Source organism: Natrix helvetica (genome assembly GCF_964273705.1).
Source record: "Natrix helvetica genome assembly, chromosome: 2".
Lineage (NCBI taxonomy): Eukaryota > Metazoa > Chordata > Lepidosauria > Squamata > Natricidae > Natrix > Natrix helvetica.
Window position 1 is genome coordinate 23,757,915 of NC_138552.1, and position 22,085 is coordinate 23,779,999.

The 22,085-nt window shown below is 38.8% G+C and overlaps 1 protein-coding gene across 4 annotated transcripts in view; it reads left to right on the forward strand.

The window, feature by feature from the left end:
• Positions 1-21,024, forward strand: part of NNT (nicotinamide nucleotide transhydrogenase) — a 73,103-nt gene extending 52,079 nt beyond the window's left edge. For all 4 annotated transcript variants that reach the window (XM_081940070.1, XM_081940069.1, XM_081940067.1 and 1 more), the window contains exons 18-22: positions 1,989-2,148; positions 4,870-4,951; positions 14,562-14,680; positions 15,927-16,042; positions 18,920-21,024. In XM_081940070.1, the coding sequence (XP_081796196.1) occupies positions 1,989-2,148; positions 4,870-4,951; positions 14,562-14,680; positions 15,927-16,042; positions 18,920-19,069 (627 nt within the window). In that variant the 3' untranslated portion in view covers positions 19,070-21,024. The remainder of the gene's footprint in view (positions 1-1,988; positions 2,149-4,869; positions 4,952-14,561; positions 14,681-15,926; positions 16,043-18,919) is intronic.
• Positions 21,025-22,085: the final 1,061 nt, after the last annotated feature.

Consider the following 22,085-nt stretch of genomic DNA (forward strand, 5'->3'; position numbering starts at 1 on the left):
TTTTATCCTTTTATCCTTTCTTCCCTCTCCTCATTTTTGCACGTATATATCTTTTGAGTAGTATTGGTACACTCATGAATGTTACAAACCAATTTAGATGTAGGACAAAATTATGTTTCTTGCCATGTGACTATTTAATGTTCAACGCTAACAATATCATATAAATAAAACTGCACAGGAGGTAATTTAATAAGATTTGAAAAAGGAGAGGAGGAAAATAGGAAGATTGGTGTAGGACAGAAACTTAAGTACTGGTAGATACTTTAAAAAATATTCAATAGAATGAAAATACTCTAGGCAGTTTTTAAAGCTTTTAAAAGTTGAGAAAGACAGGTATCTGGAGGAAGAATATTCTTTTGTGAGAGAAAGATTGCATTGTTCCTTCCTCAGCTGTAATTGGGCAGGGCCTTGCTTCAATTCAGCTCAACTCAACAGATGAAAGTATCAAAAAGTTTAACTTTTGGAACCCAGTTAATTTGTTTTAATGCACCATATTTCATTTCTATTGTTACTATCATATATTGCTTTGGGTGCTACTTTACTCAGCTATGGAAAGTGGGGAGCAAGTACTTATAAAGATATTTTATTTGCTTTTTAAAATCATTTATGCCACAATTAATCAGAACAGCTGATTAACTTGTTTGCTTGCTGCCTTTAGCTTCTCCTCCACAAGATTTCAAGTTTTCAAATGAACTTTCCAATCCTGATCACAGTTAAAGGTATCATTCAACTTCAGCATACAGAATACTTTAAGCCAAATCTTGCCAAAATATAAATGAACATAAACCAAGCAATGGTTTAGGTACGTGAAAAAATAAATCTATTTTCAAAACAGAACATTCTAGAGAACTCCAGAATGTTCCATTGTTCTTAGGAATCCCACTTAATCACTGAGGTCTATTTATCTCCCTTGGAAGCCTCTTTCAGAAAACTAAGATAATATTAAGCAGCCTCTTGAAAGCATCTGTAATGCAACTTATGCAGAAAAATATTTGTTTGTTGGCTCTTTGGCTTTGAAACGGAGCTGAGCACTGCCCCCTAGAGTCGGGAACGACTAGCACGTATGTGCGAGGGGAACCTTTACCTTTATTTTATCTCCATGTCACTACCTAATAAAATTCTGTTTCCTGAGTATACAATTAAACTGGGCAGCAACTTGATTAAATAACCATAATATCAGAAATTTGGGGAATTGTTACTATAATATTGCTATTCCTCAGCTGCTGTACTTTTTTTCTTAACTGTCTAATACTGATGCGTTTATGTGAATATTCAAAGAGTCACTTTTCTTTGTTCCTGCTAATATTTTCTGATTACATATTTGATAAGACACACATTGTTTCCAACAGGCTATTTCCACAGGCTATTTCTTCCACAGGCTATTTCTTGTAGGTAGACAAGTTGCTAAAACGTTTCACCTTTTAACTTACAATTTTCTTTTTTTTCTTTCAATTGATGGCCACTAGATGTCGATAAATCTACATAAATGAGTTCCTAGAAACAAAATACCTACTAAAACTGATTATGGAGATTTAATAATCTCTACATGATGATGGTATTGCTTTCTCTTCCCCTCCTTTTTAAACAAATATTTTTAAAAGCAGTATTTCATTATTTTTATATCATGAAAACAGTAACTGCGTTAACCTTAATGCTTTTTTCAGTAATCCTCTTAATTTTTTCATCTGTTCTACTCTGTTCTGCTTTCTTTTCTTTTTTTCATATTTCTCCAAAGAAAGACCTTTGATATCTTCCAATGCCTTTAGGTAGAATTATGTTTGGTATTTGCATAATTGCATCATCTTGAGGTTGGAATATTATGGGAAATCAAAACTTGGAGTGGGATGAAGGGAAGGACACTACCAAAAAAAACACACTTTGCTGAAATAATTGCTTTGTGGAATTGTGTCCATTGTGCTTGGTTTTAAATGTCAATTTATTCAAAACACCCAGTTATGCTTTTTTCCCCTTTCTTTTTGCTCCCTTAGGCTATGAATCGCTCTCTTGCTAATGTGATTCTTGGAGGATATGGTACTACTTCAACAGCTGGTGGGAAGCCAATGGAAATTACTGGCACTCATACAGAAGTGAATATGGACGGTGCAGTTGATATGATAAAGGAAGCCAATAACATCATAATCACTCCAGGTGAAATTGGGCTGCCTGTATTCTGTAACTGTTGAATGTAAACTGAGAATTTCCAAGTGTACAAATTGTTTGAAAGCCAGAAAGAGGCTTTTTCATTAAACTAATTTTATGCCCTCAGTTTGTTAAAAATAGGCTACATTCGTGTGAGTTTTAAGCAGTTGCTCCTTTCTCTTCAGAATTCTCAGGAGCATACATCTCATAACAGAGCATGTAAAAGTAAGATCATAGGGATTACACAAGAGGCAATTAGTCTAAGAGATAGGGAAAAAAATCCCTTAAACCCAAGTTGCTTAAATCCAAATGTCTTCTTGTTAAAGAGTACATGAAGGTAGGCCAAAAGACTCCTTCCTTCCAATTTCAATGTAGAATGTACAGATCTCAAAAGGAGAACTACATCAGTGTGTGATGTTTGAGGACTGGGTTATTCATCATTGCTTCGCCTCGGCTAATGTGTTGAGGAACACTGTTGAATTCTACCTGCTCCTCTGGCATGCTGTAGACTCAGGTTGAACTCTGCACTCAGCAGTGGAAGTTCACCATACGTTGTCTCTAACCCAAACTTACTTCCAGTGCTATTGTGGTGAAAATGTGGATGGTAGGGTTCAGATATACCACCTGAAACTTCTACAGCATGCTAATCTAATAAATAAAACACAATGTTAGAGAATCATACCACAGCTAAGTTTCAATGAGTTAGTCTAAGGAATGAAAAGAGGAATGGTGTACCTATCCAGCCACATCTTTGTGTGGCTTTGTTAATGATGTAGCCCAGATTGTAAATGAAATGGAGGCCCAGTTCTACTGCCTGATTCAAAAAGGACTAATTGAGATCCATGCATTTGTCAACAATGTAGAGAGCAGCTTTACCCAGAACAACTTATCTTACAATGATACCTTTACAACCATCAAAGAATGATGATTGTAAATGATTTCTCCAAAGCACTTGAGGATATGACAAGAAGCAATGGGTGGAAACTAATCAAGGAGAGGTGCAATTTAGGATTAATTAATCAGTGGAATAATTTGCCTCCAGAAGTTGTGAATGCTCCAACCCTGGAGGTTTTTAAGAAGAGATTGGATAATAATTTGTCTGAAGTGGTGTAGGGTTTCCTGCCTAAGCAGGGGGTTGGACTAGAAGACTTCCAAGGTCCCTTCCAACTCTTGATATTCTATTCTAAAGAATAACAGCCTATCCCAGGTTCTCAGGAAAGACTCAGTGGATGAGTAAAAATACCAAATACAGTTCAAGCATCTAGCTGACACTGCAACAAACCACAATAATAACGAACCATAATAATAACTTAAACCTGTATGCTGCTTGACTCCTAGTGTGCAATATAAACTATACGTTTGGAATTCTGTAACCCAAAGTCCTTATCTTGATTTTCTCCTACCTTAGTTTTGGCATTGCTTCTGATAATTGCATTCTATGTAGCAACAATTGTGTGTTCATAGAACTATTTCCTAAAAAAGTACTATGCGGTAAGTTGACTGAATATAATATTTCAAGTTATAGCCAGGTTATATCCTAAGAGTAAACAATATAAAAGTACAAATTATTTGCCCAAAATAACTTCGAGGTATTGATTGATTGATTGATTGATTGTGGCCCCAAAAATCATCCACTGACCTCCTATGGGTGAGAGTAGATTTAAACCATTATGCCGTGGGAAAATTGACCATGAGATTTATTTCATTTAGAATTTTTAGGCCTCTTGACTCCCACTGACTCTGAGAAATGCACATTGATGAAAGAGAAAAAGAGATCATGAAATCTCCTAAAGCAATATATAGCCCCCTCCCCAAATCTATCAAGCAGGGTTCAACCTTCACTTTGCCGCCAAACCTGGGAGAATCGCCATGATTTTAATAGATTCTTGAAAGCTGTCAGGATGGGAATGATGTGGGTTCTTAGGGAGATATGATTTCAGTAGGCACGTATAGAGCAAACATATTTTCTGGGTTTCACAAGACAATACTATTGAATTAATCGGATCTGGACCCTGCTGTATTGCAATAGCAATAGCACTTAGACTTATATACCGCTTCACAGTGCTTTTACAGCCGTCCCTAAGCAGTTTACAGAGCCAGCATATCGCCCCCAACAATCTGGGCCTCATTTCACCCACCTTGGAAGGATGGCAGGCTGAGTCAACCTTGAGCCTGGTGAGATTTGATCTGCCAAATTGCAGGAAATTGCATAGAAAACAAAACCGCATTAGGACAGAGGTTCCCAATCTCCCGTCCATGGTCTGGTACCAGGCTGTGGCCCACCGGACCATGCAAATGGCAGATGAGCATGTGAAACTCCATTTGTGTAAGCTGTGTGTGTGGATGTGTGTGTGCATAACTATCCCCTTCCCACTAACTGCTGCCACTGCTGCTACGCGGAGCTGGAAATATTGCGAACCATTGTATAAGGCAGGGGTGTCCAAACTTGGGAACTTTAAGACTTGTGGACTTCAACTCCCAGAATTCCCCAGCCAGCAGAGCTGGCTGGGGAATTCTGGGAGTTGAAGTCCACAAGTCTTAAAGTTCCCAAGTTTGGACACCCCTGGTATAAGGGTACTCACCTGGAGGTGCTTAACTAAGAATATGCATTAATCATTTCTTGCATATTGTATCTTTATAGTCAGAACATGTTGTGGGTTGAAAATCTGGAAGAATCAGAGCTTTATTCAAAGGCATCATTTATCTTGGATCTTTTCCTCATTTCTGCAGGATATGGCCTGTGTGCAGCAAAGGCTCAGTATCCAATTGCTGATTTAGTGAAGATGCTGAGAGAAGCAGGCAAGAAAGTCAGGTCAGTGGAGGGCAGTTTTTATAATGCACTTGTCTGTTTGAAGGGTTCACTGTTTTGGCAGAATTTCTCTTTTTCTTATTTTTGATTCCTGATAAATATAAAATGTATACAATCTATTTGAGAGCTGTTCTAATGCTGGCACCTTTAAAATGCTGATATCTTTCAAGGTGGCTTGCTTACTTTCAGTAAAAAGGTCAGAAAAAAAGTTTCCTAAAAGCTGGTAAAAGCCACTTTCTTTAATTAATTCATGTATTTTGTTTATTAACCTCATCTTTTATACCATAAATTGTCCAAGGTAACCACTGTGACCAAAAATTCTAATACAGATAGTCCTCGACAATTAAGCCAGAAAAAATTCTGTTGCCAAGTGACACAGTTGTTAAGTGAGTTTTGCCCCATTTTATGATCTTTCTTGTGACAGTTGTTAAGTGAATTGCTGCAGTTGTTAAATTAGTAACACGGTTGTTAAATGAGTCGGGCTTCCCCATTGACCTAGCTTGTCAGAAGGTCACCAAAGGTGATCACTTGACTCCAGGACACTGTAACCGTCATAAATATGAACCAATTTCCAACCATCTGAATTTTGATCATACAGCCAAGGGGATGCTGTAATACTCATAAATATAAAAAACAGTGATGAGTAACTTTTTTCGGTGCCATTGTAATGTCTTTGGTCATTAAACGAATGATTGTAAGTCAAAGACTACCTGTAGACTCCCTCACACTCTGTTCTAAGAATACAAAACTGAATTAAGAACATACAGTTTTTACATTATCCCCTTCCATTTTCTTTGATTTCCTTGTGTTGTTAAGGATTGAAAAGGTATGGAGCAGGAAGCAGATTTTTTTATAATGCACATATAATGCTCAGTAAATTAATCTATATATTAAAAATGGCTGTGTGGGTGTGTGTTCCAGCATAACTCTGGAACACCTCAAACAATTTCAACCAAACTTGGTACACAGATGACTTACTCTCTGGAAAAAAATATTGTGGGGGTAAGACACCACTAAAACCTCTCGGGCTGTGTATTCTGTTAAGATACAGCCTGTTGTGCCGTAAAATAGTTTCTACTGTACTGCCCTAAAATGGCTTTTACTGTGCAGCGCAATGGAGTTGCCATGGTAACATCTTCACAGTACTCCACAAGGGGGCTCCCTCTGGTAAGGGAGAAAATCCAACATTAGAAATTACGTTTTGTCCGGACGTTTCCCCACTATAAATAAACACCCGGGCAACTCTGGGGTTGTCTACTGGTAAGATAATACTTTTGAGAGATGCCGTTGAAGTATGAAATGATCTGTTGCGAGCCTTGTTCAGTATGACTTGCTGCCACACCTTGCCTATCCTTGCCTGAAAAGGAGTAGCAGCAATAGGCTCTAATTAACTGCAAACGGTTGTTTTGTGATCAGTTTTACGCTTCATTCAGAACAGAGTTTCTTTGCCTCTTGTACTCCATCTTCCCTTCACCCACTTTAAAGCCAAGATTGGATCTTTTGAACTACTTTTCTCCAACGTGGTTCTTCTTACCTCCCACTCAGCACATCTGGAGAACACCAGGTTGGGGGAAAGTTTGTTATGTACCCCATTCGAATGGGAGCATCTAAGGACATATTTCTTCCTTTCATGTGAACAGGCCTACTGACTTGAAATGCCAGATCTGTTCATATTTCCTATTTAACACGCTGAGTCTTTGAACTGGTCTTAGGTCTTTCAACACGCGAATTGAGTTTTCTGCTACTGAAAATATGAATGCTGCTATTGTGTGAGCTACTCGAGGATAATTCTACTAGTTAAATTCTAGTGTGAATATACTTGTGGTTGAATATAAGAAACCATCACTTTGCTTCTTATAGCAGGAATTAACCCACCAGCTAAACAGAGTTTGACTGCCCTTTTCCTTGTCCCACCCTTAATCTTTTCTTTTTTAAAACTTTTTTTTTATTCTTGGCTCCTGTGTGGGCTAGTTTTTCTCTTTGATTTTATTTTTATTCAGTGACAGAAAGCATAAAAGCCTCAGCTTTTGTATATCAGAGCTTTTTGTGTGCAGGAGAGACTGGAACTTTTTGATGTAACTGCATTAGATCTTAAAGCCCGTTTTGGCAAGCGTTTGCCACAACTATTACCTAGAGGGCTTTAATGAAAGAAATCTGTACTTTCTGTTTGTGGTAAGTTGGGTCTTTCATCATGGTGTTTATTGAGTGCAGCTGTTCACCCTCTCCTTCCTGTAGGCCCATGGAGCCCAGGTCTCTGGCCCACTTTGCATCCAGATGTAATGACATATTTACATATCTGTGACAGATAAAATGCCAGCCTGGACACACAGTTGTCATCCGAACATCATATCTGTGTGGTGGTAAGGAAGAGGGTTTCTTTCACACCCTCTGAGGAGGTCACCTGATGGCAAGGCCTTGCTTTTTTGGCAAATCTTCTCTACAGCCATAACATCTTCTGAATGGGTCACAGTTGTGTTGTATTAGTACTTGTGCCAGATTTTTCTGATTCAGGAGGACGCCAGGGTTGAGGTATAACCTGTCTGAATTTATTAAAATATTTCCTAACCTCACCATTTACCACAAAGTTCTCCTTCATAGCAGATTCAATCTTTGATGTGTTAATAAACTCAGTCAAATCTCCCTCTCCCTCTCCCTCCCTCCCTCTCTCTCTCTCTCTCTCTCTCTCTCTCTCTCTCTCTCTCTCTCTCACACACACACACACACACACACACACACACTTTTCCTTCTACTTCTCTCTCTCTCTCTCTCACACACACATACCTTTCCTTCTACTTCTCTCACTTCCTCTCAGTTCCTACTGTCTTACTTCATATAATAGGTGCTTTGTAAGCAGATGCAGTATGTTCCTCTAAAAAGATTATTTTTCCTTGAAGTCTCAGCTGATTAACTTTTGAGTGAATGTAGGAAATTATGTTTGGTCCCCCTATAAATAAATAAACACCTGGGCAACGTTGGGTTATCAACTAGTTGCTTATAAACTCCAAAAGCCAACAATCTGCTGGATGAATCCTTTCAGTCTGGGCTTTCAAGTCAAGGAGACCATAAGTGGAGCATAAACTTGGGTGGACAGTGGGGTCCTCTGAGCTTGGTTGTTGTCTTTGTTTCATTACACGACTAAGTAAGCTAGACGGGAGAGGAATTTGCTCGATTTATATACAGGCAGCCTTCAGCTTACAGACATTCATTTAGTGGCCATTTGATGTTACAATGGCACTGAAAAAGTGATTTATAACCATTTTCACCTTTATGACTATTGCAGCATCCCCAAGGGCAACTGGTTCATATTTACGATGATTGCAGTGATGTAGCATTCTGATAAGCAAAGTCAATGGGAAAGCCAGAATCCCTTTACAGCTGCTATTTAACAACTGCAGTGATTCACTTAACAACTGGCAAGACAGGCTGTAAAATGGTGTAAAACTCACATAACTATCTCTAGCCACAGCTAGCCACAGAAATTCTGGGTTCCATTGTGGTTGTAAATCAAGGACTACCTTTAGTGGCTTAGCCCTTGTCAGTGTTATGGGAATGTTCTTGGTGGTTTCTTGATTGTGCTGTTGTTCATTGTTAATGTAATGTAATGAACATTGTCTGAGTTAAAACCTCCTTGATTGGAATATAATTTACTACTTTTGTCTGAAGTGTTTACATTTGTCTGAAGTGGTGAAGGGTTTCCTGCCTGAGCAGGGGCTTGTACTAGAAGAACTCCAAGGTCCCTTCCAACTCTATTATTCTATTCTGTTCTGTTCTGTTCTGTTCTGTTCTGTTCTACCCTACCCTACCCTACCCTACTCTATTGTTGGTCTAGGTTTATTCTTTGTGTTAATCTCTGATTATCTAGGTGTTGATTCCTGGTAAAAGAATGTTTTGGTCTTTTGTTTCCTTTTTGCTTCCTCCTTCCCCCTACCACCCTAATAAGTGTATAGAAATTGCCCATGAAATCAGGTTTCCCTGCCATTACTTCAACTGCACTAATGCTCTTTTGATTTGTTAAAAACAATAGGATATTGTTTTCTTTATAAAATGTTATTTTGAGCTATTTCAGTAATACACCATATTAAATAAAATCTTAAATGTTAGATTTCATGTAACAGTTTGAGAATACATAAACCAGTAATATAGAAAATGAATTTCCCCCCTGAGTTATTAACTATAAATATATCCCCACTTAATAAAAGATAAACACAGGCAACTGTAAATAATGTTTTTATTGTGTTTGAGAGCTAAAGTAAAGCCTAATACCATTTCTGTCTTTCTCATAGTTGAGAAAGGAATTTTGCATCCTTAGATATACTTTTGTGTTTTATAATTTATTTCAGGACTTAGGTTTTAGTGCTTTCACAAACATCTGCAAGCAAGGCACTGTAAATTTCTATTGCTATATGTTCATTCAAGGACTTGTAAAACTATATTTATTGGGTTAATGTTCTGTCCCTCCTCTCTTCTTTATCAGCCAAGAGTGGCCTGGAGGCTATGACCACAACTGTATGCTTGTTTTTTTCAGAATGATATTATAATCCCCCTTGAGCATAGGATATACTCAAATTTGCTAAATTTCAATACATTGCTGCGTAATTTCCTTTTGTCTATGCCCTGACGGCTATTTAAATTGAGATGTTCTAAAATCTTGTTTCTAAAATAACATAAAGATGATAGTAATGATCTATATATTTTAATTTGAAAATAGAAAAAAACCATGCAGACATACACTCTTACACAATAGCACTTTGGAGTTATTTTAAAATGCCGATCATGTAATTATGCTGTTTGCTTCTTTCACTGTATTTTTTTAGATTCAATACATTGTGACATTGTATATGAACTGCAAGCCTTTTTTAATTCATACTGCCTACTCAGTATCTTTTCAATATCAGTACATCAGGAGGTCAGCGTGTGCAATGCAAATGTTGTCTCAGCACAAAATTACTGGCAAGCTTCAATGCTCTTATACTGACGGTGCTTTTTCTGTAGTTTTCTATCGGTCTAAGAAAGTTATTTGTGGCTAACTTATAGTTGCTTATGATAATAATAATAATAGGCTAACTTGTACTTCCCAGTTCCATGAAATTGGAGAAGTAACATTGGCCTGCTTTGGATGTAATGATAAACCATAGTTTAGCATTAAGGGAATAAGATTTTGAGTCTGTGGATTTATCACCCTTTCCAACCTTAGCATTACTGTAAAATTCAGAGGATTCACTTACTTAAAATAACAGCAGTTTTAATAACTGTGATTAATCTTTGCTGGTTTCACTGAACCATAGTTTAAAATAAGCAGAACCTCTACTTTGGACATTAGTTCAACTATTGTTTAAGAACCTTTGCCACTTGAAGATGTGTGGACTTCCCACTCCCAGAATTCCCCAGCCAGCTTGGGGAAGGTTGGGAAATATTTCTTTCAACCAAGCTTACTTGACTCCTTGTGACTGTTTAGTTACAGCCACCACTCCCCCCCGAAACCTGACCATACTGCTGGTCAGAATGAGTTTTGCTGTGGCTTCCTTATCACTGGAAGTGGCTATTGTTCTTGATAACATCTAGCTGGCATAGTGGACTTTCCTCTATACTGAATAGAAGGAAAGCCCAGTTTGTGTGCATAAGTTTGTCCTGCTGGCATGCAGCCAGATTCATTATTACATAAAGCTGGAAAAAATACGCAGTGATTATTGGCACAATGCAAGCTCATGCGTCTAACTTATCCCAGAACTTGTTTGCTATAATTTCATTAATAATCCATGTGCAAATAACTGTTGTAGCTTTTGCCAAATTTCTGGAGACACAAGTGATGCTAGTAAGCTACATCTGCTTGATGTCTAGGGGTTTTTTTTCCATAACATTTTTGAGCTTTATGAAGAGTTCTATATGTTAGTTGCATCATATACGGTCACACTCCTGATCATCCCAGAATGCACTTTCTCTTTCCATTCTGGGTTTGAACTCTCTTGCCAGCTTTCCTGGAAACACTCTTTTTATGCTTTATCAGGAATACAAAGTTTATTTAAAAAAACTCTAAGAACATACTATCCATGCAAGGCTTATCTGGAAAACACGACTTCGAAGTCAAGGCATTGTAAAGAATGGATGGGCAGTCTCATGGAGGACAACTTTAAAAGGCTTGTTTAAAATTATTTGGGCTTTTGTTGGAAATGATTGATCAAATGTTGTAACACCTGTTTCAGGTTTAGTGTGTTTCTAGGCCTCAGTTTGTTGGGAAATCTTGCTGCCAAAGTTTGGCATATATGGTTAGAAGGGACTGGCAAGAAAAAAAAAGGATGTTCAAGGGGTCGCATATGATGATGTGACTTCAGTTTTTCCACCCTTGCTTTAAAGGGAAATATAAGAGTTGCATACTTGTAATCTACAGTGCAGAGAACAGAATTGTGAAGGCAGTAGCGACAGTCTTCATAAGTGGAATTGGAACTTTGAAGAAACAATATTGACCCTTTTTGATTTTGGGAAGACTCCTGAGAACAATAATAATACAGCTAAGAAAAGAAACAAATGGATCATTGAACAAATACACTCATTGTTAACACTTGAGGCACAAATAGTTGAACTCAAATAATCCTACTTTGGACACATTATGTAAAGAGTTGAAAAGTCTAGCTCTCTTGAGAAATCTTTCATGCTAAGAAAGATAAAAGAATGGTAGCGGCAAGGTGTATAGACTTGATTACAGTGGTCATTGGTACAATGTTGAAAGACCTGAATAGTGGAATTGGGGACAAATCAATTTGGAGATATATGTTTGTGACTACTAAGAGTTGACACCACCTTGATGGCACAATTAAAAGCCGAAACTTTTAAGGACTTGATCCGGTTCTTGATAATAAATATTTGGCACGGTTTCAAGAAAGAGTATGTTGCTTTCAGAATCGCTAATAGTGTATAAAATCCAAATATGCGCCATAATTAAAAACTGTTTAAATATATAATGTTATTAGTTGCCTGAATTCTAATATAGTTCAGTGCAGAAATTCTGAAAACTCTTGCACTTCACTGTTTTCTGGAAAGAATCAGAATTGTTTCACATGGCTTGAGTTACTTAGTGGCTGGCTGAAACTTTAAGCTCCTTAATATTTTGCCCTATTTGTTCCGCTGTTGTATATCTGATTCTACATCTGGTCTTCGGTAGAATGATAGCAGATATTTCCTCTCCCCCCACCTCGGCCTTTCTCTCTCTCATGGTCTCTGTGCAGTTTTCAAATGGATTTTGGGTTTTTTTTTGGTAAGCAAAATGTCCATCATCCTTAGTGGCTGTTTTACTCCATTCAAAGTCTTAAGTGCTTATGAAGATAGTTGTGGCATCCGTACATTTTGATCCATAAGGCAACTGAAAAAGGATCTCAATTGGAAACATAACATAATAAATAAGCCATTCGTTTAACAAGGTCATGAACAATTAGAAAACAGAAAATACCCACAGAGGTAGGGCTCAGCCTGTGACTATAATGCAGCCTGCCCATTATGGTTGTAAATTGTGGTGGTCATTAAGTGAGAGCATGTGGGCCTCAGAAGATGGGGTAGGCCAGCGATGGCGAACCTTTTTTGGCTCGTGTGCCACAAGTGGGGGGAGCGCAGGGGGGGTCGTGTGCGGGCGTACTTCACCCATAATGCAACGCGCGACCCCCCCAGTGCGCATGTGTGCACAACGTGTGATCCCCCATTTTTACATGCTTTTTTTGCCCTCCCCAGGCTCCAGATGCTTTATAGGAGCCTGGGGAGGGCAAAAAGAGCCTCCCACGCCCCCCCGGAGGCCCTCCGGAGGCTTCAGGGACCATCCGGACGTTCCCTGAAGCCTTCGGAACGCTTAAAACCACCCTCCGAGCAAACCGGAAGTGACTTCCGGTTTGCTTAGAGGGTCGTTTTAAGCGCTCCGAAGGCGTCAGGGAAGCCTCCGGACGGTCCCTGAAGCCTTCGGAACACTTAAAATGACCCTCCGAGCAACCCGGAAGTCACTTCCGGTTTGCTCGGAGGGTGGTCCCTGAAGCCTCCGGAGGGCTTCAGGAAGTGGATGGTCCCTGAAGCCTCCGGAGCGCCTCCAGGGGGGCAGGGGAGGCTCTTTTTGCCCTCCCCAGGCTCCTATAAAGCCTCTGGAGCCTGGGGAAGGCGAAAAAAGGTGAACTCAACTGGCCAGCGCGCATGCCCTTACAAATGACTCCGAGTGCCACTTGTGGCACACGTGCCATAGGTTCGCCATCACTGGGGTAGGCCCTTGGAGCCTGGCAAAAAACCTGGCCATACTGCAGCACCTCTCCCAGCTCCCCCAACCTCTGAGGCACCGCGTGCTTCACTTCCTGCCCCACTGAAGCCCACACCCTTGGGCCTACCTCTCACCTGGCTGTGTCCCCGCAGACCTTGGTGTGCTTCCTGACCAACTGTGCCCATACCTTCCTCCCTTGATCCACTAACCTTTTCCAAAGATCGCCTTCTGGAACAAGAAATGGCCAATTTAACATGTGGTCTTCTTATATGGAGGCCATAGGGCGCTGTCCTGGAAGTGAGCATCATTTTTGGGAGCAGCTACAATTCACAGATTGCAAGAATCAAAGCTATTTTCAGAATGGCAACTGCTTCCAGAAGGGCAGCATGCAGCCTCTGTATATAGGAAAGCTTGGCAGATCGGCAGCTTCTTTTCCCCAAAAATGATCTTCAAAAAAGGTAAATGAAGCGAGCTGTGATGGGGGCATGGAAGAGGGTATGACATCCTGTTGTGTAGGAAGCAAGCCCAAGGCCTATAGGGACTTGGTTGGGTGAGGGGGTAGGCCCAAGAGACCCAAAGGGGTGGGGTATTTGGGAAGATAAGTGGGAGAAGCTGGCTGCAGCATCCTTGTGGTCAGTTGTAAGGCCAGGCTGATTGCCAAATGCTCAAATTTTGTTCATGTGACCAGCTGCCATAACTTCAGGTACATATCATAAGTCCCTTTGTTCTGCCTCATCATAATTTCAAGCAGTCGCTGAATGAACACTTGTAAGTCAAGAACTGCCTGTATTTGAAACAACCTGGAAGCTTCATATTCGCACTAAAAAGCAAATCCCCTTTTCCCAAGTGACTCATTCTCGATGCCTACGTTTATTTATTCTAATATGATATTATATTCCGCTAACCAAAAGATATATAACCTATAGCCCCAAAGGCTACACAAAAATCCAAAGCCTTAGGCATATGTTTCTCTGAACTTCAAAAGCCTTCTTTAAAATATAATTCTTTACACAACAGGAAAAGGTATAATAATTTCATTAAGGATAATGTTACTTGTTTCTATTAATCAAATTTAAACTTCATCAGATTTAATATTTGCTGTAATCTTGCACAGTTTTTGGATTATGCCCTTCTGTATACCATCCAAAGGCCAAATGAGAGAGGGGAGGGAGGGAGGGAGAGTGAGTATGATCAATTAGATCTTTGGTAACTATATTGAACTATTGAACTCGGAGCGACATTGAATAAAAATTTTTCTCATCTCTATAAACTGTGAATTTTTACTGGGAAAACTTGCTGTGCTAATGAGTAACAAAATGGTTAACACACGTATGATTTTTTTTTTTACATATCCAGTAAATGAGTACACCAATTCTTTCACCACCTTAGGTTTGGCATTCATCCTGTGGCAGGTCGTATGCCTGGACAATTGAATGTACTGCTTGCAGAAGCTGGTGTACCATATGACATTGTTCTAGAAATGGATGAAATTAATGAAGATTTTCCAGGTGAGAGAAAGATGATAACTTTGTTGCATTTTTGCCCCAAATGATTTGTTTTTTTCTAAAAAGTAGTCGAATATTATACTAGTTAGTGTATATAAGAAGTAATAATAATAATTCCAAAAGACGCTTTACTTGCAACAGTTTACATCCTGAGATGCTATTTTTAGCACCATTAAACAACATCTTTAAGAGCCGTGATGGTGTAGTGGTTAGAATGCAGTATTGCAGGCTAACTCTGCCGACTGCCAGCAGTTTGATTTTCACCAGCTCACGGTTGACTCAACCTTCCATCCTTCTGAGGTCAGTAAAATGAGGACCCAGATTGTTGAGGCCAATATGCTGATGTTATAAATCACATAGAGAGGTCTGTAAAGCACTCTGGAGCGGTATAAAAGTCTAAGTGCTATTTCTATTGCTATCTGCCTATCCCAGGTCTTGGGAAGGATGACTGTGTGACCAACCATAATATAGGAACCTTGAATCCAATCTCAAAACTTCTGGAGTGCTGCTTGAACATCTTTGGCATTGACAAAATCAGCATGAGTCAATTGCAAGAGGCAGTTTTACTTGGAACTGATGTTAGGAGTGTAAACCTGCTACAGTCAAATTTGAATTCTGTTTATTTAATGAATATGTCTATGATGTCTTCTTAGGAACACTGCAAACAAATTTGCCTTTGCCTTTTTCTGGATTTTTGTTTGTGTTTAAATCTAACATATAATGTTGAGATTTCCTGACAACTTCCCATCCAAATACAAGCCATACCTAAACTGCTTAGTTTTGGGGGATATGCCAAAATCAATCAGAATTACAACCTAATAACAATACAGAGAAATAAGCAACACTCACTAATCAGAACATTTTTAAACAAACAAGACCTCTTAAGAACTTAAATTCTGCCTAACTTAGTTGTCCAACCTCTGACAAATAGTGGTGTTGAAACTAGTATAGCTCCCTTAGCAGAAAATTGCATTGGGAGCAATGATCAAGAATGTTTGCTCTTGTACACCCCAACTACTAACCTAAATAATAGTAGTTTGAAGGTAGTATTCACTATTAAAAAGCTATTCTTTATATCAAAGTTTTGCAACTTGAAGAAACAACAAGTTTTAGGGTGTGCCAATAAAACTTGCCCATTTAATAGGGTGAGGGGCTTCAGTTTAAGAGAGATCTAACCCAGAATTTGTTATTAATAATAACTGGAGTTCTAGTCATTAATTAATGTTTTTTCCTTGTATTTGTATTGTAGAAACAGATCTGGTCCTTGTCATTGGCGCTAATGACACAGTTAATTCAGCTGCCCAAGAAGATCCAAATTCTATCATTGCTGGAATGCCTGTTCTTGAAGTTTGGAAGGCAAAGCAGGTGAGTGACAAAATATTGTAATAGAAATTGCTCTGTATGGGGAACTAGGCAGGCAGGAACTGAGACGAGGCAGGTTGAACAGTAACAAACAATTTTTATTCTAACAAGTTAACAAGGCAAGGGCAAGGCAACTCCTGAACTGGCAAGAACAACATTTGCCATCTGACAGCTCTTTATATAGGAGCTGTCAGACGGCTGGGCCAATAGAAAGGCTGCATTCTCCCGCTGTCTGGCTGCTTGCATCTTAGCCAATTAGGAGCATCTGGCAGCTAGCAATATCTTTGGGCAGTGTCGTAGCCCCGAGGACTTAACAGAAATCCCATGCCTTATTAATTCCTTTAAAGTCATTTACATATTTAGAAATCTGCTAATATCCCACAGCTCTTCTTCTTCTTTTCTTTGAACGGTTTAAGTAAAAAATGCTAATAAGTGTAGATGAGTACCTAAGATGGTAAGGAAAAGAACACAATTATTTGAAAATTATCCCCTGGAGGCAGCGCCATTAGCACCCCTTCCCCACACCTTTTTTTAGTGGGTGCTGGATATACTAAAAGTACACAGTTAAAACCATGATTTTTCTGGGAAAAAACAATTGTATTGTCAGCTGCATTCATTGGTCAAGAACCCCATGTCGTCTTTGAGTTCATTCAATTTTTGAAGAACTGGTTTTTTGATAGGGGGAAAAAAAGGGATACCATCACAATTGTTTTTAAGATAGTTTTTAGCTTTCCTTAATTTGTAACTGATGAAAGGTTTTCCCTTATTTTTTTACTTTTTTAAAAAAACGGAGGACCAGTAATTATCAACTATTGCTCTGCATATCCTCTACCACCACAATTCATAGATAAACCTTAGAAATTATGTTACTTAACAAATAGAATCCTTTCTATGGTGTTTTGAAGAAATAATATATTTTGGAATGTTTTGGGAAAATGTAACAACCTAAGATTCATTGTAAAGAAAGGGAGGGATAAATATCAGAAGAATAAAATTTCAGGGAACTCCATATGGTGAAAGAGTTGTTATGATGCAGTAATTAAAAAGATCAAGAGAATCTTGGACCATATTAAGGAAAGGATGGAGCCCGGATTATGTCAGATAATGGTTCTACAGTGCTTTGTGCTGGTTAGGTCACACCTGTATTTAGTTCTAGGACTTTAAACTGGAGTAGGTTCAGAGGAAGTTATCACAATGATAAAGAGTTTGAAGATCAACCATCTAGAGGAAATGTTAAAGGAGTCGGGGACTAGCTTATAAAAGAAAAGGCTGAAAGGAGATCTGGTAGTCATCTACAAATATCTAAAAAACTAAGAACAGGGCAGGGGTACAGTGGGTTGAAGTGAAAGCAAAGGTAAATGCATGGTGATTATTATGAGGAGTTTCTTGAGGATAAGAACTGTTAAAACAGTGAAACCGTCTTCCTAGCACAGTGATGGGTTCTCTTGTTGGGTTTTTTTTTTTTTTTAAATAATGGATGCCTCCTGCTATTGTTGATTTAGTGGATTCTAAATTGAGCAAGGGATTGGAATAGCTTTCCTATAACACCTATATTGCCTGTCTTATCTTTAGTTTTGTGAAAGAATTATATTTATCCCACTTACACTATCTGTAATCGTGTGATATAATTAAATCTATTTGTTCTTATCATCTGAGTTACATTTGATAGCATTTTTATTAGTTGTGTACATTTGCTTGTTTATTTAAGAAAATGCATATAGCTGTCCAATGCCATCTTGCCTATGAACCCTGGGTGGCCAACAACAGTCATCCAAAAACAGTATATAAGATGTCTATAAATCAGTCAAGGGCAGAATTAAAATAAGATGAAAGATCCAGCACATGGCCACTCCTTTGTGGTGTACCACTTGCATGGTACTGTCTCTGCTTCTTAATATCTACACAAAGCCACTGGCTGAGATTATCCAATAGCACCCGATGAGGTATCATCAATATGCTGATGTTATTCAGTTTTTACATTTCCATCCTGGGCAACCCAAATTTGCCGTGGTGCCATTTTGTGGTGCCTGGGCACTGTGGGGTTTTTGCTGAATCCTTTTGCTGAATCCTATTAAAACAGAATAACTGACGGAACCATACAAACTTCAGCTAGTGTGGTCTGTGCTATGGACTCCACCTCTGGAACACTTTGCTCCTTGGAAGTGAGATCTGTCTATACCCTTCTGGCCTTTTGGAAAGGCCTTAAAACCTGACTTTGCCAGTTGGCCTGGGGCTCTCCTGGGTGCATACTGGTGGTGGGTTGCAGGCGGTACGCCCCGATACAGGCGTACCTGATCCTGCCTGGAGCACTGGATACCGTTCCGGTACGGTGCTCCGGAGAGCCCACCCACCCGCCCTAGCTCCTCACCGCCTTTTGAAGCTGTTGGCTCTTCTGCGCACGTACATGGTACATACAGCGCTTGTGCGACGCTCCGCCGAGCAGCTGGAGCGTCGCAGAGGCTTGCGGAAGCGTAGTTTCCAGCTACAACGCATGTGCGCGTGTGCATGTGGGTGAGCCAGGGCCATTCCAACCGTACTGATTGGAACGGACTCCAGAACACACCATTGGTGCATACTACACTGGAGATGGTTGGTGAAGTGATAGAAGGATAAAAGCCCAGCCCTGCACCATTTTGTCCTCTTGGTTTTTTAGCCTTTACTTAATGGTTGTTAATTTTAAGATTTTTAATATTTATGTTTTTATGGCATTGTAAGACACCCCACAGTCAGCTTAGTTAGTGAAATGGACGGCATGCAAATTTAATAAACAAATAACAGACTTCTAGAGACCTGAGATATTCATTCATCTCTTTCCTAATGTGGATTATATGAGTTCCTGTAAAGATGCTGTAAATAATAACACACAAGTTCTTGTTTCAGGTGATTGTTATGAAGAGATCTCTGGGTGTTGGATATGCAGCAGTGGACAACCCCATCTTTTACAAGCCCAACACTGCCATGCTTCTAGGCGATGCTAAGAAGACTTGCGATGGTCTGCAAGCCAAAATGAGGGAGTTCTGCCCAAATTAAATATTAACATGTACTCTTTGGCCAGTATGAACAAAAAAACAAAACAAAACAAAAACTAAAGTGTTATGTATCAACTTTAAAAGATAAAGGTTAGCAAGTGTTCTTGAAATGAAGATCTTTTTTTAAAAAAAGAACATTAAGGTCTAGAAATGCAGTAAAAATTTTTACAAAAGAGCAGGAAAGTTAAAAAAAAAAGCAAAGCGTTGAAACACTGAAGTGAACATTCTTGAGCAATCAGAACCCGGAATACATACAGCTGAATGCAGTCTATTTTAGAGGAATTTTCCTTTGGCAACCACAATTTAACACAACGAGACTCAGGAATTTGGAGAATCTGTCTCTTTTATGTGACATAAGATATAAGGGAAACAACCGTTAAAAGTTCTGTGGCTCCAGAATTTGTTAATGATTCCCAGTGAACAATTTGCTAATCAAACTGAACTGGATATTGGTCAGCCCCACTATGTAGATCAGACCTGGAGATCAGCTCCACAGGAAGACTACTTTTATTGAGATTGGCTGTAATAACAAGAATCTTGTGTATCTGATTGTGCTGTACCTCCTCTTCCTTCTTATACTTCAGTGAATTAGGGAGGCTGAGCCACTTTTGAATGTTATCTTCTTGTTCTGGACTTTAAAAAAATGCTTCAATCCCTTTTGCTTAAGTAATGGTTTCTCCGTCAAAGCCATCTTCCTTATTTTCTACAGTATTTTATGAGCATCTATTTACATTATTCTAAACAGAAATGATGATGATGATGGTAGTTATGAAGATGATGATGGCCACTTTTGAAATGCATTTTGATACATTAATAGTGCATTTTAATGCATTTACAGAAACTCAAAACATTTGCTGAGTGTATAAAATGAAATTTCAGACTCTTGGAAATACCTTTTAAATTCATAGTTTATTTGGACAGATATGTTAAACCAGTCAGCTTTGAGAAACACACCCAGGTACACAATCTCACACACAAAATTCAGATGACTGGTCTTCCTTTTATTTTAAATAAGACAACTGTTGAAGCTTCAGTATAGTGGTAAATAGACTTTTTTTAGTGGCTTCCAGCGCAGTCTTGAATATGTTGAGTTTCACTTGAGTGAAACTCAGATGTTTAACCGAATGAAATGAATTTGTCATGTTTGCATAATGATGTAGCAAGCATCTGTAGTGACAGAGGCAAAATAAATAGCTGTAACTGTGTTAGAAAGCCTTAACATCTGGGCAAAACAGCTTACTATGAAGTGAGTGAAACTTAGCCCAACTTGACTGTTTATAAATCCTGATTTTTATCGTTATCGGCTTATGACCTCTTAATTTAATAGCAAATGAAAATTATACCCATTTAGCTACCTCCTGTCTCAGTGTGTTGAGCTTCCTCGATCTGGAATATCAACTTAGAACAGTGAACTAAATCCAGTTTGTGCTTCCAGATCCATGAATCAAGAGAAAATAAATGTTTTTAATGAAATTCCATTTCTTTTAGTAGGACTTTTCAGAAAAAAAGCACTCAGCTAGATGATGTTCAGTGTTTCTCTTTTTTAATTCTGTCCTTTTTTAGCTCTTTAGCAAAAACTTAATAGTGAAACACCAGTAGATTATTCTGCTGTATAGGGAAACTTGAGCCACAACAGGGCAGCTCTGTTTTAGCAAGATTTGTTTTTGGGACCTTAAATTTCATTGCGTTGGTGCTATACATTTCTGTGTACAGCCTGCATGCAAATGTGACCAAGAAGAGGAGCATGGGTGAAGATAGCCTTGGATTGTTTAATGCTGCCTTAAAGCTGTAGCCTTTGTCTTGTTTTAATATATTATTTTAATTTGAAGATACGCAAACAATTTCTAAGAAAATGCAAATTACAATTGCCAATGTTAGAATTGTGTTTATATTATGCAATAGGAGAGAATTATTTAAATAAAATAATAAAGTGAACAAAATATCTATTCTGCAAAATTTTCTGACTGCCTGATTATTTTCTCAAATAGAGGTGTAGATTTTAGTGGGCACCAAAGGTTAATTTTTACACATTTATTTATCATAATATACATGAACTTACAGTATATACTAACATTTCACCTAAATTAAAAACCTAGTAAGATGAATGTTAAAAAGATCTACAGTATATTCAGATACCAATATCTATGCTAGGGCTGTCAAATTTGTGGCCCATAGGCCAGAGTCTCACTGGCCACACCCATGTCCAGTTTGGCGAATGGAAAAAGTGATACGTCATGTGGCAATGCCATAATAACGTGAGTTTGACACTCCTGGTCTAAGCCATTTAATCACTGAAGTACAGCATTATTTATTTGAAAGAAATCAAACCGGACCAGTATATGCTGTCAGTTTATAGCCAGTCATGATGTGATCTATAGTTTTGACGTGGGACCCTGTAGTCACACTGAGGGAGGATACTATAACCCTTTCGTACAGTGTACATTTATTGTATACATTTATCCAGTGAATCCCGGCAGACACTGTGTGGGGTTGCAAATTCTATTCATGATTGTCCATTGCTAATGAGGTGGTTCATAGACTGACACTTTTTGTGTAGGATCATCTATATGTCTTCCTACGTATGGCAACCCATTTGGCTTTCCATTGGTCATCAATGTTAAAAGTAGTTAAGCAGTTAATTTTTACATTAAAAAATTCCTCACATATAGACTCACATTTTCATATTCCATTCAGCACAGCATTACAAAAGTTTCTTGGTCATCTAGCTGGGATGGGTAGCATTACCACATGTGTTGTAGTACAGGCATCCTGGACAGTTTAGGGAAAAAAAGCTCAAGCTGTATGTACTCATAAAGCAGGGAGATGCTTTGGCTGACTGTGCCAACTTGTTCCCCCTTTGCCTGTGTAACCCTACAGTCTACCTTTCCCTAAGGAAATTCCCTTTCCTCTTGCCTGCTGCTCATGACTTTATTCCGGTTGAAATTGTTTGAAGATTGGGTGAGCCTACCACCTTCACTTTTGGAGCATTCAGGGCCTTAATATAATCTACTGGTTTA